The 16,913-nt window shown below is 38.9% G+C and overlaps 1 protein-coding gene across 1 annotated transcript in view; it reads right to left on the reverse strand.

The window, feature by feature from the left end:
• Positions 1–16,913, reverse strand: part of NBAS (NBAS subunit of NRZ tethering complex) — a 368,998-nt gene that overhangs the window by 36,784 nt on the left and 315,301 nt on the right. Inside the window, exon 43 of the mRNA XM_050951646.1 lies at positions 6,194–6,333. Coding sequence (XP_050807603.1) covers positions 6,194–6,333 — 140 coding nt within the window. The remainder of the gene's footprint in view (positions 1–6,193; positions 6,334–16,913) is intronic.

A 16,913-nucleotide genomic window follows, 5' to 3' on the forward strand; every position in this document is an offset into this window, starting at 1 on the left:
TTTTTAAAGGACATTTACTACGGGTTGAATATTTGGGGAAAGACTGAAATGCCCAGGGAGATTAGAGAGTCTATTAAAATAAAAAACTCAGTAATAATGGGGGATTTCAACTATCCCCATATTGACTGGTACATATAACCTCAGGAAGGGATGCAAAGATAAAGTTTCTTGACACACTAAATGATTGCTTCTTGGAGCAGCTAGTCCTGGAACCCACAAGAGGAGAGGCAATTCTTTATTTATTCCTAAGTGGAGCACAGGATCAGGTCCAAGAGATGGACATAGCTGGACTGCTTGGTAATAGTGACCATAATATAATTAAATTTAACATCCCTGTGGTGGAGAAAACACCACAGTGGCAAACATTGTAGCATTTAATTTTAGAAAGGGAACTACACAAAATGAGCAGGTTAGTTAAGTAGAAATTAAAAGGTACAGCATCAAAAGCAAAATCCTTGCAAGCTGCATGGAAATTTTTTAAAGACGCCATAATAGAGGCTCAACTTAAATGTATACCCCAAATTAAAAAACATAGTAAGAGAAGCAAAAAAGAGCAACCATGGCTAAACAAAGTAAAAGAAGCAGTGAGAGGCAAAAAGGCACCCTTTAAAAAGTAGAAGTTACATCTAATGAGGAAAAACAGAAAGGAGCATAAATTCTGACAAATGAAGTGTAAAAATTAATGAGGAAGTCCAAAACAGAATTTGAAGAACAGCTAGCCAAAGACTCAAAATGTAAAAGCAAAACATTTTTTAAGTACATCAAAAGCAGGAAGCCTGCTTAAAAAACCAGTGGAGCCAATGGATGATCGAGATGCTAAAGGAGCACTCAAGGATGATAAAGCCATTGCAGAGAAACTAAATGAATTCTTTGCATCCATCTTCACGGTTGAGGATGTGAGGGAGATTCCCAAACCTGAGCCATTCTTTTTTAGGTGACAAATCTGAGGAACTGTGCCAGATTGAGGTGCCATTAGAGGAGATATTGGAACAAACTGATAAACTAAACAGTAATAATTGATCAAGATCAGATAGTATTCACCAAAGAGTTCTGAAGGAACCCAATCATAAATAGCAGGACTACTAACTGTCGTCTGTAACCTATCATTTAAATCAGCTTCTGTACCAAATGACTGGAGGATACTAACATGATGCCAATTTTTAAAAAGGGCTCCAGACGTGACCCTGGAAATTACAGATTGGTAAGCTTGACTTTAGTACCGGGAAAACTGGTTGAAACTATAGAACTAAGAACAAAATTGTTAGACACACAGATGAACATAATTTGTTGGGGAATAGTCAACATGGTTTTTGTAAAGGGAAATCCTGCTTCACCAATCTACTAGAATTCTTTCAGGGGGTCAACAAGAATGTGGACAAGGGGGATTCAGTGGGTATAGTGTGTTTAGATTTCCAGAAAGCCTTTGACAAGGTCTCTCACCAAAGGTTCTTAAGCAAAGTAAGCAGTCATGGGATAAGAGGGAAGGTTCTCTCACGGATTGGTAATTGGTTAAAAGATAGGAAACAAAGGGTAACAATAAATGGTCAGTTTTCAGAATGCAGAGAGGTAAATAGTGGTGTACCCCAGGGGTCTGTACTGGGACATGTCCTATTCAAGACATTCATAAACGATCTGGAAAAAGGGGTAAACAGTGGAGGTGGCAAAATTTGCAAATGAAACAAAACTTTCCAAGATAGGTGAGTCCCAGGCAGACTGCAAAGAACTATAAAAGGATCTCTCAAAACTAGGTGACTGGGCAACAAAATGGCAGATGAAATTCAGTATGATAAATGCAAAGCAATGCACATTGGAAAATATAATACCAAACTATACATATAAAATGATGGGGCTAAATTAGCTGTTACCACTCAAGAAAGAGATCTTGGAGTCATTGTGAATAGTTCTCTGAAAACGTCCACTCAAAGAGCAGCAGCAGTCAAAAAAGCAAATGGAAAGTTGGGAATAATTAAGAAAGGGACAGATAATAAGACTGAAAATATCATATTGCCTCAGTATAAACCCATGGTTTGCCCACATCTGCATGCAATATTCAAGATATATTAGACTTAGAAAAGGTTTGAAGAAGGGCAACAAAAATGATTAGGGGTATGGAATGGCTACCGTATTAGGAGAGTCTAATAAGATGGGAACTTTTCAGCTTGGAAAAGAGATGACTAAGGAGGTCTATAAAATCATGACTGTTGTGGAGAAAGTAAATAAGGAAGTGTTATTTACTCCTTCTCATAACACAAGAAATCAGGGACACCAAATGAAATTAACAGGCAGCAGGTTTAAAACAAACAAAAGGAAGCTTTTTTTCCCCCCACACAACACACGGTCAACCTGTAGAACACATTGCCAGAGGATATTGTGAAGGCCAAGACTATAACAGTGTTCAAAAAAGAACTAGATAAATTCATGGAGGATAGGTCCATCAATGGCTATTAGCCAGGATGAGCTGGGATGGTGTGTTTGCCAGAAGCTGGGAATGGGTGACGGGCCGGATCACTTGATGATTACCTGTTCTGTTCATTCCCTCTGGGATACCTGGCTTGGCCACTAAAGGAAAACATGATCCTGGGCTAGATGGAACTTTGGTCTGACCCAGTATGGCCATTCTTATGTTCTTAATGAGAGGTGCTTTAATTCAGGAGAGTTATTAATGTTAATAGTTAAAAACTGTGATTAAAAAAAAACTCTACTATTTAAATCTAATTTTAAATAAAATTTAATAAGAAAATGACAATTTGCTGAGTGCAAAATAACAAAAACCAGGACTAGTGAGTTCATCCTTAAGTACCAAACATATTCATCCTGTGGAAAAAAATAAAGAGGGTAAGTTCTTTTCACATGTTTAATGGACTAAGGGTAGAGATATAATGATGATGATTTGTTTTTGATTTTTAGGAGACAAAAACTCTTTAGGGTAACAAGTCTAGCAATGTTTTTTTAAAAGAACTTGTTTCATAAAAGAAATAGTTATTTCTGACTTATATTTGACCGTATCTGGGGAATCATTTTAAAAATCTAATCAAAGGATAAACTCTGAAGTTCATGACAGAAAATCTGAGATGCACAGGAGAGGCTTTAATTTACTGGTCAGCAGGCTAACCATCACTTATACGTCAAAGTCTCCTGGTAACTAGCCTGCAGAAATTTTGGAAAGGTTTGTATCTGTCTTAGAAGACTGCACAGTGCTTGTTGGCAGCTATTTCTGTGCTTGTAGGCGACTGTTGGAAAACTGCATACAGCTGTATATTTCTGTTCATAGTGTGGTATCACAGACCATTGATTTCTGTCGCCAGTGCAATTGCAATTTCTGCTTTGCTCTCTCCTGTTACATTCCATCCCTAATATTATGTAAAGTCAACTCAAACTCTCCGTGAAGTCGATGGGAACTGCAGGAGTTTGGAACCTCTGAAAATCAGGCTATAGGACTCTGAATCAACTGTATTCAAAGACCTCGAGGGAGCTGAAATAGGCCTTTGGAAAAAGTTTCCAATTTTCTATTACAAACCCTGGACAGGCTCATTCCTAGCATGAATACATAAACTTCAATCATTCTGACATTTCGGTTGATTCAACTTAAATGTGAGGCTGATAGTTAATTGTTTTTGAAAAGCCTTATAACAATGAACAATTATTTGGAGATGTCATTTTAGGAGATACAGACAGACACATCCTTTGGCTGGAGAAAGAAGAGCTTGAGAAGAATCCCAGGTCTAAGTCCAATTCTCCTTCCCCCATTCTTTCACAATGCTGCCAATTTCTTTGTCAAAATACCAGTTATCAGTTGTTTCAAGTCCTAACTTATTTAGACTTAAAAGATTTGTATAATTCATGCAGGTCTCTATCCTTCAGGCCCTAACTGAGACTAAGACGAACCTCCAAACCAGTGGGGTTTGGTTGATCATTAGTTGGGAAGAGAATATAATTGAATCATGCATGTTTTTCCTCGCCCATCTGCATTATTAAACAGAGGAATGAGTACAACAAACATGGAGCAAACTTAGCTGCTGTACTGAATCAAGTTATGAACAGATGGGAAATAAGATTGGGAAGCTGCTCATCAAGAATAGCGGATAAAATGAATAGAACACACACTATGAATGAACTAAGGGTCCTGATACTTCTCGCCTTTGCTGTGCATTGTGAAGCAAAACAGGAAAAAGCGCTGGATGGCAATGTGGAATATTTCTCTGTCCCTGTAGCCACCTTTAGCATCCCTGTCAAATCAAGGGAGGATCACTTCTCTCTATAGCAAGGTCTAAATTATGAGTAAAGATGAAAGATTCAATAATGCCGTTTCCTTGCAGTAGAGTCATGCAGAGACCAGGTGCTGGCCTCGAACCAGTCTCAATGTGGCTGCTGAGCTAGCTGTGTTGCCACGGATTCTGAGATCAGAAGATCAAAGAGATGCATAGGGAGTCCTTTCCCAAAATTGGCTAGGGGAATGTGTGTATTTCAGCAGGGCTTTTCTGCAAACCACTGACCTCCAAAGTGATTTGTTTTGAAAAGCCTTATAACAATGAAACAATTATTGGAGATGTCATTTTAGGAGATACAGATAGACACATCCTTTGGCTGGAGAAAGAAGAGCTTGAGAAGAATCCCACGGTCTAAGTCTAATTCTCCTTCGTAAAGAAAGAATAGCTAATAGTAACAATAACATCTGTTTCACTATAATGGACTGAAATTGTCAACATTATAAAATTATATGAAAATGATGACAATAAAATCACTAATTTAGTTGGCAGGTTTATTGTTCACAAAGGCTATAAACATAAAATTTAGTAAAATTCTATCCCTTGGGGAAAAAAAACTCATGTTGTCAAAGTCCATAACTTAAAACTTTGGAATAAAGATTAGTTTTCTACATTATATTTTGATCATTTTGACTGCATTAAAGGTTTGTAAAATGAAAATATGTAGGGGAATGACAATGTGAATATAGGACAAGTCAGACAGTGAACACTCTATAACATTTTAATGCCTGAGAAATGCTTTCTTTGCTCATGAAAATGCAGTAAAGAATGAGTTCAGTTCTTAGTCCACAAATCCCAAGCACACCGATAAAGGCTTCAAGCTGAATAATCACTGCAGATTGGTCCCTAACATATCAGTATCTTAAATGCACACGTAAGTATTAGTTTTCAGAAATAAAAAAATATATCTTAATTTTTCAAACAAGCCTTTTGGAAGTCTTCCCTATATTCAAACAGAATGTGATCAATGGCACCTGGAACTCAAAGTTAAGTGGAAGTTAGTAACCAGCCTTTCTCACCTAACTGCTGACAGATGAAAGATGGTACTGCTGGCTAGCCCATAAAAAGTTAATTTTATTGCTCTCCTTGAAGGATGAATAGAAGGATGGATGACTGCTGACAGCATAATGTAGAGACAAAGAGACTCTTTAAATCTTAGAAGTCATGATCAAAATATTGAACAAATGGAATGTATAGAAGCAGTACACGTAGACAGGAAGACAAAAGACTGATACAAAAATATTGGCAAATTATGGCCTGCCATATAAATGGTTTCAGAACATGCACAATGCTGCAAAAATAATCTTGTGTTTATTTTCTGGACATCAGTGGCCCTAAAATACATTCCTCCTTTCCCTGTAGTTTACTCTGGGATGGGACAACTTGGTAGCAGGCGTAGAAGAGAAACGTATCATTGTCTGGTCACCTACAAAGACTGGAATGTTCCTCCACTCTTGGCCCTTCCCTGGAATGTGTCTCTGTAGTCGTTGCCCAAAAGAGCAGTTTCAGAAAGAGTTTTGAGGGAGCCAGAACTGGAGTGAAAATCTTCAATCACACACTCCCTCCCCTCCTCTCTGCAGGTTTTCCACTGGGTGCTGATAGCTGGGCTTTGATTTGCAAATCAAGCAAGTATTTATAAAGTCTTTATCTGGACTAGCCAGTTTGAAGTTTAATAAGAAACATGGAGATCAGCAAAATTAAATGTGTGCCTCCTCGAAGATGCTTTTCAGAAGAAACTTTTTGTTCTACATACACGATTGTCTTCTGTGTGCCTTCCAAAATAGCATATTTAAGATGGTTATACTTCTTTATGTAACGGTTTGTTTGAATTCACTGACCGGAGGCTGCATGAAAGGTTCAGTAATTTCAAAATCTAAGTAGGAGAGAGCATACTGTTCTGCCAGGTTTCTCTTTGAAGGAATACTTACATGCTTGCACTTTTCATAGGTGGCCAAGCTTGCAGGAGTAAAACCAAATGCTGAAACTCAGACTGACTGTTACTAGAGTGCAGGAGTTCCAGGAAGAGAGAATATCTTTTTTCTTCATTTTCAATATCAATTATCTCTACCTGCAAGAAAAATACAGCCATATAAGAACAGGATCTAAATCAGCTAACTCCGCCATACCTATGTAACAATAAATATGATGTGTTCGATCTGTGAAGGATATCACTACTGTAAAACAAGTCAGAAACACAGACTAAGGAATTTTCTCTAAATCTTCAGTTATATGCATTTGAAACTAGGAAGCACATAGATGACGGGAGATTACTTAGAATGAGGTTCCTAAAATAACATGAAACCCACAAAAGAGATTAATTCAAGTGATCCCTCCACCTCCAACTTTTCACATCATTAGTTAAAAATTCCCTAGCCCTTTAAAAAAAAAGTTCCTCTGATATTTTCCCAACATATATTACTGTGTAAAATTACTTTATTTAAAAAATGATCCTCTCCCCCTACACAAATACACAGAGTAAAAATGACCATTGTTCTCTCTAAATTGGCATCTAATCTTCATTCACTGGAGAAGGAAATTTGGATGATGATTTTTAACTCACGTTTGCCACATAGCTATCGACTAGCACATATTTCTCTCCATATGTATTATAAATTAAAAAAAAATCCTCTCCATCTCTGTACACCATGCATCTTTAATCAGAAAACAAGGCTTCTTCTAGAATTTACTTAGTTTCCCCTGACGCTTTCAGCTGAGGACAGGTTCTATTAAACATAATTACTTTCTGCAGCTCTCATGGTAAAAGTGCAAGATAAAAAGGTCTGGCTATTAAATGGAGGGTGCTATTAAATGAGAAGCAGCTTCTTTTTAAAAGTTTGGCTATCACACAAACAGGACTTCTCAAATGATGTATCTAATTACTGTCAACCTGTTAAATTTTTGTGAATTTAAAAAAATAATTTGTTCCCTAGCACCGAGATAGCTTTAATATATAAATACAAATTCTTCCTCTCTAACATTAGAACGTTTTTGCACTGAAAAACATTTCCCCAAAAATCTGGAAAAGTTCCAAATCATCAAATATTACCTTCAGCTCAGTTAGGATACACAACATTAAAAGTTAATTTTTTTTCAATCCAAAAGTGGTTCTAAAACATAGAATCATAGATTATTAGGGTTGGAAGGGACCTCAGGAGATCATCTAGTTCACTCCACTGCTGAAAGCAGGACCAATCCCCACTTAAACCCCCAAATGGGGCCCTCAAGGATTGAACTCACAATCCTGGGTTTAGCAGGCCAATGCTCAAACCACTGAGCATTGGCCTGCTAAACCCAGGGTTAACATCAATTGGACCAAAAAGTTTTCCTCAGTTCTATAGCAACTTTAAAGGACTAAAACTCATGTTCCCATAGTTTGAGTGACTCAAACAAGGGCAACATTTTCAAACGAGGCTGGAAAATACAGATTGCCCATTAATTTGTTGAAATGCCTACACAATTTTGTGGCTTTAATATATTCAATGTTGACAGTTTGCTTCCAGCCCCAGGGTGCATCTGAAAATGTCTCAAATAAAAATAATATCTGAAGAAGTAGTATTTTAAAATACTGGATATTTCAAACAGTTAGCACAGGTAATCAGCCATATTAAATAATACAAACATGCCTACTATCTGTCTAGAAATGTTAGTCTAAGATTTCAAGTTCACTACTTATATGGTACCATAATATGAATGTCACCGCCATTTATTAGAGAAACAAGTGGGATTATAGTGAAGTTTCATTTTTTAAGAAAAGAAATAGAGATGGGGAAATTTTTCATCCAAACCTTTTTTTTTTTTGGCCTGAAAAAGTAGATTTTGGTTGAGAAACATTTCGACATTTTGCAAATTTATGTCAATTTCGGCAAATTGTTTTGGTTGAAATGGGAAAGAGAAAAATAATTAGGAAACATCAAAATGGTTCATTCTGGTAATGTCAACACAAAAGTTTTCAACTTTTTTGGCCAGATTTGCAAAGGGATTTGGGTGCCAGTGAGGTGGTGCCACCCTTCACTTACATTGAATAGCCTAGTGTTTAGGGCGCTCACCCCAGATGTGGGAGACCCAAGTTCAAATTCCTCGGCTGGAGCAGGGATTTGACCCTGACCCCTGCTGTATGCCCTAACCACTAGTCTATAGAGAGTCACTCATTCTCTCCCTTTGGCCCAATAACTAGTCAAGTATTTAATATAAAGTGGAATAGCTTCAATTGGAGAAACAGACAGCCTCATCCACCCCCCCCCCCCCCAAAAAAAAACCCCAATAACCTGAGGATTAGGGCATAGACCTGGGGGCTCTCTAATCCAGAGTGGGGATTTGAAACTGAGTCTCCAACATCCCAGGTAAGAGCCCTAAGCACTGGGCTATTGGGTATCAGGAAGCAGAGCAGAGTAGCACAAACTCCATTATTTTGTGACTCTAACCCTTTATTTCCTTTATTTTTACAAAAACAAAAGGTTAACAGTGGCTGAAATCAAAACAAAACATTTCATTTTGGGGTCGAACACTTAGAATGAAATTAATTTTTTCACATTTGTTCGATGTACCAAAAAAATTGTAGTTTTGGTTTGACCCAAGCTGATTTTTTTTAAACTGTCAGTAAACAACAACAAAATCAGTTATTCACACAGCTCTAAGAGGAAATGAAAGGATATATTTGTAGATGCCTGAGGAGCCAGAAGAGAGTGATTAACAGTAAAAGAAATGAACAGGGTAGTAGAGGAATGGTGAAAGGAAGTGGTGTAGCGTGAAGGTAAGAGCCAGATGAAAGGCATGCTTGCCTCTGTTGAATTACTAGTTTTGTCTAGACTCACTGAATAAAAATTTATTTTTTCCACATCAAAGAACCCTCCTCCCAATTTTGTCTTCTTCAATCTATCATATGCTTCTTCCTCTTCTAATCATCTCCTATTGCTAGCACATTGTTACAGGATGGTAGTTTGAAATAAAGCTCAATCCATTACGATGGCTGTAATCACCTCTATGGCTACTTTCACGTTCCTTGCTTTTTTTTATTTGAAGTAAGGTCTTCAAAGGTGGGATGAGATCTTGACATGAACTTTTCTCCTGTACACAATATTCAATGGAAGAACCTAGATATGCCACTAGACATCACATTGCATTGATTATGCTAGGTTCATGTTTTTAAGCTTTTCTGCGCAATGGTAAGGGCTAAAAACTCACTTTTTAAAAAAAAATAAAAGCTGATATTCTCATAAAATCACGTGACTCTAGAGGTTTAGGGCCTATAGTGCTTATGCCATAATCCACCCAGGATGGCCACATATGTATGTCATGTTATGCACATTTCTTAAAAAGTATTCATGGATGACTGCAATATTAAAAATGCGTTAAGCCTCAATCCTGCAAAGATTTAGGCACATGCTTCACATTACATACTATGAGAAGTCCCATTGATTTTAGTGAGACTATTCAGAGTGTAAATTTTCACATTCTGTGGAGCACCTGACAGTTTAATGTGTGTATAACTTTTGTGGCATCAAGTCATGAAAAATCTGCAGATAATATAGCCCACTGTATTATAAGAAGATAAATCTTTCCTAGCAGCAGAAAAAAAAGAAAAAGCCTACAAAAGAAGTGGGCATTGTAAAGAGAAAAACAAGAAGTGTGAAAAGACTGATTTTTAAAAATGTTTTCCTGACACTACACAGCACAAAAATAGATGGTAAGACATACCTACTAAGGGAAGAAGTTTCTACATATAAATACTAATACACACAAAAAGGGAGATTGTTCTATATCATAAAGACAAATAAGTTGAAGGCAAAACCTTGAGACCCCCTTCTCAGTTATACAGTGACAAGTTTCTCTGCCACTCTTTAAAACTCCTTGCTCAAGAGGCTTCTGAAACCACAACCACCACCAAACCACAATCTATTCACAGTGACATCTAATATTACAAGGTAAGAAAAAGGTAGTGTACTAAGGTATCAAATGATAATATACCCACAGCATTTCTGAGTGCAGTTTACCATAGAGATAAGTGTCCTTCTCTCAATGCCACAAAATAATGCAGCATTATCAAGACAAACTTAACCTGTAGATGTAGTAACAGACAAACATTTCCATGAACATTTGTTTCATGGCAGATGCTTTATTATCCTCGGAAGTGAGATTTTAGTTTTTGATAAACATGAGAGATCCAGCTCGGTTTGCCCTTATTCCTCATTAACATGATCATCTTTTTAAGCAACAAAAAAACAATTTTGCATTCAAGCTTTACTCCTACCTATACAAATATTAAACACAATGGGTGTAAGTTGGCTTATGAAAGGAATTAAAAAATGGTACTCATGAAAGTAAATTGACCCACTTTTTCCTAGAATTAATCAATCCAGTTACCCAAACATGTTTTGGGAATTCATAAGTGTACTGATTATTTCAGTTGTATTCTGCAACCACTACACCATTTCAGAAGCCAGAATTTAATTTTCCTTTTATCTCTGATATTTCATGTCTGTTGTCTTGGAGCATAACCACACAGCACTTCATTGAATTAGGTGACTTTAGCCATCACAACAGCTGTATTTCTTTAATACTTACAGTCGGCTTATCAGTAACAGATTCACAGGATTTGACACAGCACGTTAAATCATCTACTCATATACAGAAATAATCTTGACCTTGCTGCTTCTTGTGTATCTCTTGAAAACTGAAATAATTACCTGAATACAAAAAAGTTACCATTGGAGTCCAATGTTTTATCAAACAACCTACTGCAGTTCTCCATTTTTACTGTTAATGCTCAATTGCATCACATGAGTTTTCAGGGGCTTTTACTTCAAATTTTCAGCAACAAGAAAAATTGGCTTCAGGTGCGAAAACATAAAATATAGGAGTTTCAGATTTTTTTTGGAATGGTATAAATAATGAAAGCAATTTAGCACGTGCCTCAGGCTTTTCTAATCCACTCAGCTTTATGGGATCTGAGCACAGATTTATCTGAAATTCTACCACTTACTGGATACTCTTGAGTGCATGTTCTTTGCTGCAGGTACAGGGATAAAAAGAAGATCTTTATGCACTAAATGCTCAGCATTTCATGTAAAGCACACTTTTTTTTTAAAGTGTACGTTTTTCTCTGTCGCTTATAGATTAAAGGTGTTAGAAGCCATAAGACTTCAAAGCACTAACATCCTCCAAGGTATTTGCTATCCAATTTCAGTGACTCAAAAGTTTGATCTTTTTCCTTTTTCTCATAGTGTGGCTATTGCTTTATGTATATTCATCATATTATGACACTCCTGAAGATGAGTCAATATGTGAACAGTTCCTGTAAAAAGCCGTTGACACTGTAGCTTTAAGAGAAAATACTATACTGTATAAATTATACGATTATCAACTTTTAAAAAATCATGAGCAAATAGTTTTGGACTGAGGCAAAGACGGCAAAGGCAGAGGTGACAAAGATTGTGGCATGGTATTATACTGGGTCACTCCCTCTAGTTTGTTACATCTGTCATTTTTATTTTATTTTTTTAAATTTTAGCCAACACTGTAGGGTGCATATTCTAAATTGTGCCCTTGAGGCACAGATATCCATTACAGAAAGTTTCATCGTTCCTAAAATATGGAAACATCTGCTAGAGTTGTAAATGCTGTATTGCCTAAATCATATAATTGGAGAACCTGGAGCTGGTAACCTGGAGATATCTTTTGCCATAAAATAGAATGATTGAAAAGTTACAGTGAAAAGGAGATGATTCAGTCAGACAGACCAAAAAAAATTCAGTCTACTTTGCACTACATTTATCAACAGAGTTGGTGAGCAGCAAAGTAAAGTAGAGCTTTTTTGTATTGAAATGTGTCCAGCTCAATACATTTTTATTCTTCTAAGAAAAGGAAAACTCTTGGTTTTAGTGGACGTTGTTTAGATACTACTAATGTTCTCAGAAAAACATTGGTGAGCATTGGCAGGGGAAGAAGATTCAGAACTCAGCAAATGTTTTCCTTTATTATAATTGCCTGGACATTACAAAAAGATATATTTTTGCTTAAAATCAATGCCTGATAGATAAAACACAAATGCTTCTGCTCTTATTGTCTTGGAGTTTCAATCAACAACTTAACTGATTTACATGTTTGTAAGTTCCATTTTATCACTTTTACCAGATTGTAAATTTAAACATCTCAAAATATTGGCATATCCTTGGCTACAATGTAAATTTGAATTAATATGGCATTAAGAACAGAATTGTTGAGCAAGAATTTGAGAAGTATTTCTACAATACATTGTGTCACCCTGAATCCCTGCTAAAATGCACTACATTCATATTTATTCTCAGCTGCTCGGGTTTCAAAACAGTGCGGATGTTATATGGGCTATATTTTAAAATACTACCTAAAATAACACAAAATATTTTTCTTTAGCCCTAGAAAAAGTGAAGGAAGAATTCAAGAGCTAAAGCATCCTGAGTGGAAGTGGAACACTGTGCTTAGATATTACAGGATTCTAAGAGCTATAGTGGAAACAATTATTTGTATTATGATAATACTTCAAGACTCCATCCTGCTAAATACCATGTAAACACAATACAGGCCAATGCCTGCTGTGAAGAATTTACAATTTAAATAGATCAAGCTGACAAAGGAAATAGTATCCTTACTTTACAATTGGGGAACTGAGGCACAGATATGGTTGCACGGGAAGTCTTTGGCACAGCCAGAAATTGAACCCAAATCTCCCCCAAGTCCCAGTCCTATGCTTCAACCACTAGATCATCATTCCTTACATTACCCATTCGGGGTACATTCTTGACTATATGCATAAGGTAAGTCACTATGCAAGCCACTTCATGGTTAAAAAGCTTGTTGCAATTAATTAATGTCCTACGTGGCCATTAAAATACATGAACAAAACAGGGTGAATTATGGGTGGAGAGGAAGGCTTTTAAAACATCGGACTGGTGTCAAAAGTCAAAATAATACCCGACTGTTGCATCTTTATTCACCATTACTTCCATACAAAATCTGTAAGTATGCAAGTCAAACAGAACTTTTGCAAAGTAACTGTTCACACTGCTAACTCAGTGCGAAATCAACAGTAAAGATTTTGTAATTGGAATTCAGCTGGCCATTTGGCCAATGAAATACATATAACTATTATTGACCCTACAGAACTAACAAAAGTAAAACCTTTTATATTTTCCGTTATTTATTTCTCTTTAAATCAACCTAAGACACTGGGTGCTTCTGAAAACATTTATAATATACAGAAAGACACTGGATGCAAAAATGCAAATCTTCCATAGGTAATGTCTCATGAAGAAAACAACTCAGATGCCCAAAATAATAATTAATTACCACACATAAGTCACATACTGCAACCTGTGTCCTCAGCAAAACTCAGAGAAAGAGAGATTTGCAGCACACTCTAAAGTAAATGAATTCACCCTGTTGGTGCCAGGGCAGGGAGCAAGTTACTTAGGGTAAGTCTGCACTACAGGATTATTCTGATTTCACATAAACTGGTTTCGTAAAACAGATTGTATAAAGTCGAGTGCACGCAGCCACACAAAGCACAATAATTCGGTGGTGTGCGTCCATGTACCGAGGCTAGCATCAATTTCTGGAGTGTTGCACTGTGGGTAGCTATCCTGTAGCTATCCCATAGTTCTCGCAGTCGCCCCCGCCCACTGGAATTCTGGGTTGAGATCCCAATGCATGATGGTGCAAAAACAGTGTCACGGGTGATTCTGGGTAAATGTCGTCACTCATTCCTTCCTCCGTGAAAGCAACGGCAGACAATCATTTCGCGCCCTTTTTCCCTGGATTGCACTGGCAGACGCCATAGCATGGCAACCATGGAGCCCGTTTTGCCTTTTGTCATTGTCACCGTATGTGTACTAGATGTCGCTGACAGAGGCGGTATTGCAGCGCTACACAGCAGCATTCATTTGCCTTTGCAAGGTAGGAGAGAGGATTACCAGTCGTTCTGTACCGTCTGCTGCTGTCATGGGTGCTCCTGGCTGACCTTCGCTGAGGTCAGCCGGGGGTGCAAAGACAAAAATGGTAATGACCCCCCAGGTCATTCCCTCCTTTATGTTGTATCTAAAAATAGAGTCAGTCCTGCCTAGAATATGGGGCAAGTATACTAGAGAACTAGTGTATCAGAGAACCAGAGAGCACAGTCGCTCCATGTCAGATCCCACAGAAATGATGAGCTGCCTGCCATTCTAGGGAGTGTCCCTGCAACAACCCCACCCGTTACTTCCCTCCTCCCCTAACCCTTCTGGGCTACCATTGCAGGGTCCCCCCATTTGTATGATGAAGAAATAAAGAATGCAGGAATAAGAAACACTGACTTGTTAGTGAGATAAAATGAGGAGGAGGCAGCCTCCAGCTGCTATGATAGTCCAGGCAAGACATTAAACGGTGGAGGGGAGAGGAGCGCAGCATCCCACTGCTATGATAGTTCAGGCAGTACAGAATCTTTTCTTTAGACATGAAGGAGGGGGCGGGGGAGGCTGATGGAGTTCAGCCCCCAGTTGCTATGATGAGGACGGTTACCAGCCGTTCTGTACCACCTGCCGGGAATAACCGGGAGTCATTCCTATTTTTACCCAGGTGCCCCCGTCCGACCTCACCTGAGGCCAGCCAGGAGCACTCACGGGATGATGACGACAATGGATAGCAGTCATATTGTACCGTCTGCCGCCGGGGAAGGGAGGGGAGAGGATGCTGCTGTTCAGTGCCCCAGCACCGTATCTACCAGCAGCATGCAGTAGACATACGGTGACATTGAAAAAAGTCAAGAAACGATTTTTTTCCCTTTTCTTTCAAGGGAGGGAAGGGGGGGGGGTAAATTGATGAGATATACCCTGAACCAACCCGGACAATGTGTTTGACCCTACAGGCATTGGGAGCTCTGCCAAGAATGCAAATGCTTTTCGGAGACTGCGGGGACTGTGGGATAGCTGGAGTCCTCAGTCCCCCCTTCCTTCCTCCATGAGCGTCAATTTGATTCTTTGGCTATCCGTTACGCTTGTCATGCAGCACTGTGCTGTGAACTCTGTAACATAGCCTGGAGATTTTTTCAGTTGCTTTGTCATTTCGTCTTCTGTAACAGAGCTCTGATAGAACAGATTTGTCTCCCCATACAGTGATCAGATCCAGTATCTCCTGTACAGTCTATGCTAGAGCTCTTTTTGGATTTGGGACTGCATCGCCACCTGTGCTGATCAGAGCTCCATGCTGGGCAAACAGGAAATGAAATTCAAAAGTTCACGGGGCTTTTCCTGTCTACCTGGCCAGTGCATCCGAGTTCAGATTGCTTTCCAGAGTGGTCACAGTGGTGCACTGTGGGATACCACCCGGAGGCCAATACCATCGATTTGCGGCCACACTAACCCTAATCCGATATGGTAATACCGATTTCAGCGCTACTCCTCTCGTTGGGGAGGAGTACAGAAACCAGTTTAAAGAGCCCTTTATATCGATATAAAGGGCCTCGTTGTGTGGACGGGTGCAGCGTAAAATAGGTTTAATGCTGCTAAAATCGGTTTAAACGCGTAGTGTAGACCAGGCCAGGGTCAAGGACCCGATAAAGAAACTACTCCATCAAACTGGGAATGTTAAACTGAAGTACTTGTGTTGATAGGATATAGAGGGGACACCCACACCAAGAAGGTCAAGGAGAATGGGCAGTCTAAACCAAGGGATTCCCCATCCGTTCAGGGTAGAAAGAGGGGACTGCCAAAGATGGCTGAATGAGGGAATTGAGAGCAGTGGGACATTCCTTAGGACTGCGTGAGATAGGGAATGGGGATTGCAAACCTGAACATGGGCATTTACAGATACTTGGCTAAGAAATATCCTCTCACAGAATGGGCCAGAAGAGATAGTGGATCTGTTGTCCATCTCCCAAAATATCAGATGGAGCAAGAGAGCATCCAGTCTACCTAAAAGATGGGATAGAGAGCCAAGACCTTTTGCTCCTTGCCATACTAAATGTCTTCTACATCTCCATTTGCAGATTTTAAGGCCAGAAATGTAAGTTAGTTACCTGTAACTGGAGGTTCTTAGAGATGTGCGGTGCCTATCTATATTCCACATGTGAATAATGCATGCGGAACATATCCCTAAGCTGGAATTTCATGTGAACAGTGTCTGTTGGTCCGCACATGCATCATACCTAGATTTGTGCTCCCAACTGAGGACATAAAGAGCAGTGTGGGCCAACGATTCTCTAATTTCCCATACATACTGCAGTGTAATGAAATTGCAGAAGGGAAGGCGAGTAATGGATATTAGCTATCAGCTCTGTTTTCTCGGGGAACCAGGGCACAGTATCCATCCTGTCTGACTCATGAAAGATTTTCCTTCTGTTCCCCCCAGCCTCTGCTTGAACCAAAGCAATCAGAAGGAAAGACTTACAAAAAGCAATGAAAAGGCAGTGGGAGGCACAGCTAAACCCCTCCGGACAAGTGTGACAGGATTAAGGAAACTCCCCTAACCTCATTTGCATCAAAGATGGGATAAGGAGGCATCTCCATTAGCATACAAAATGGAGAACAGAGATTCCAAGGCAAGAACTGCACTGAACTCTGGGACCAGAAAAGCAGGGAAGCACTGCATGATGGGGGATCTCTGCTCCAGATGTTAATAAACCCACGCCTCCACACACCCAGC

The sequence above is a fragment of the Gopherus flavomarginatus genome, chromosome 4 (genome assembly GCF_025201925.1).
Source record: "Gopherus flavomarginatus isolate rGopFla2 chromosome 4, rGopFla2.mat.asm, whole genome shotgun sequence".
Taxonomy (NCBI): domain Eukaryota; kingdom Metazoa; phylum Chordata; order Testudines; family Testudinidae; genus Gopherus; species Gopherus flavomarginatus.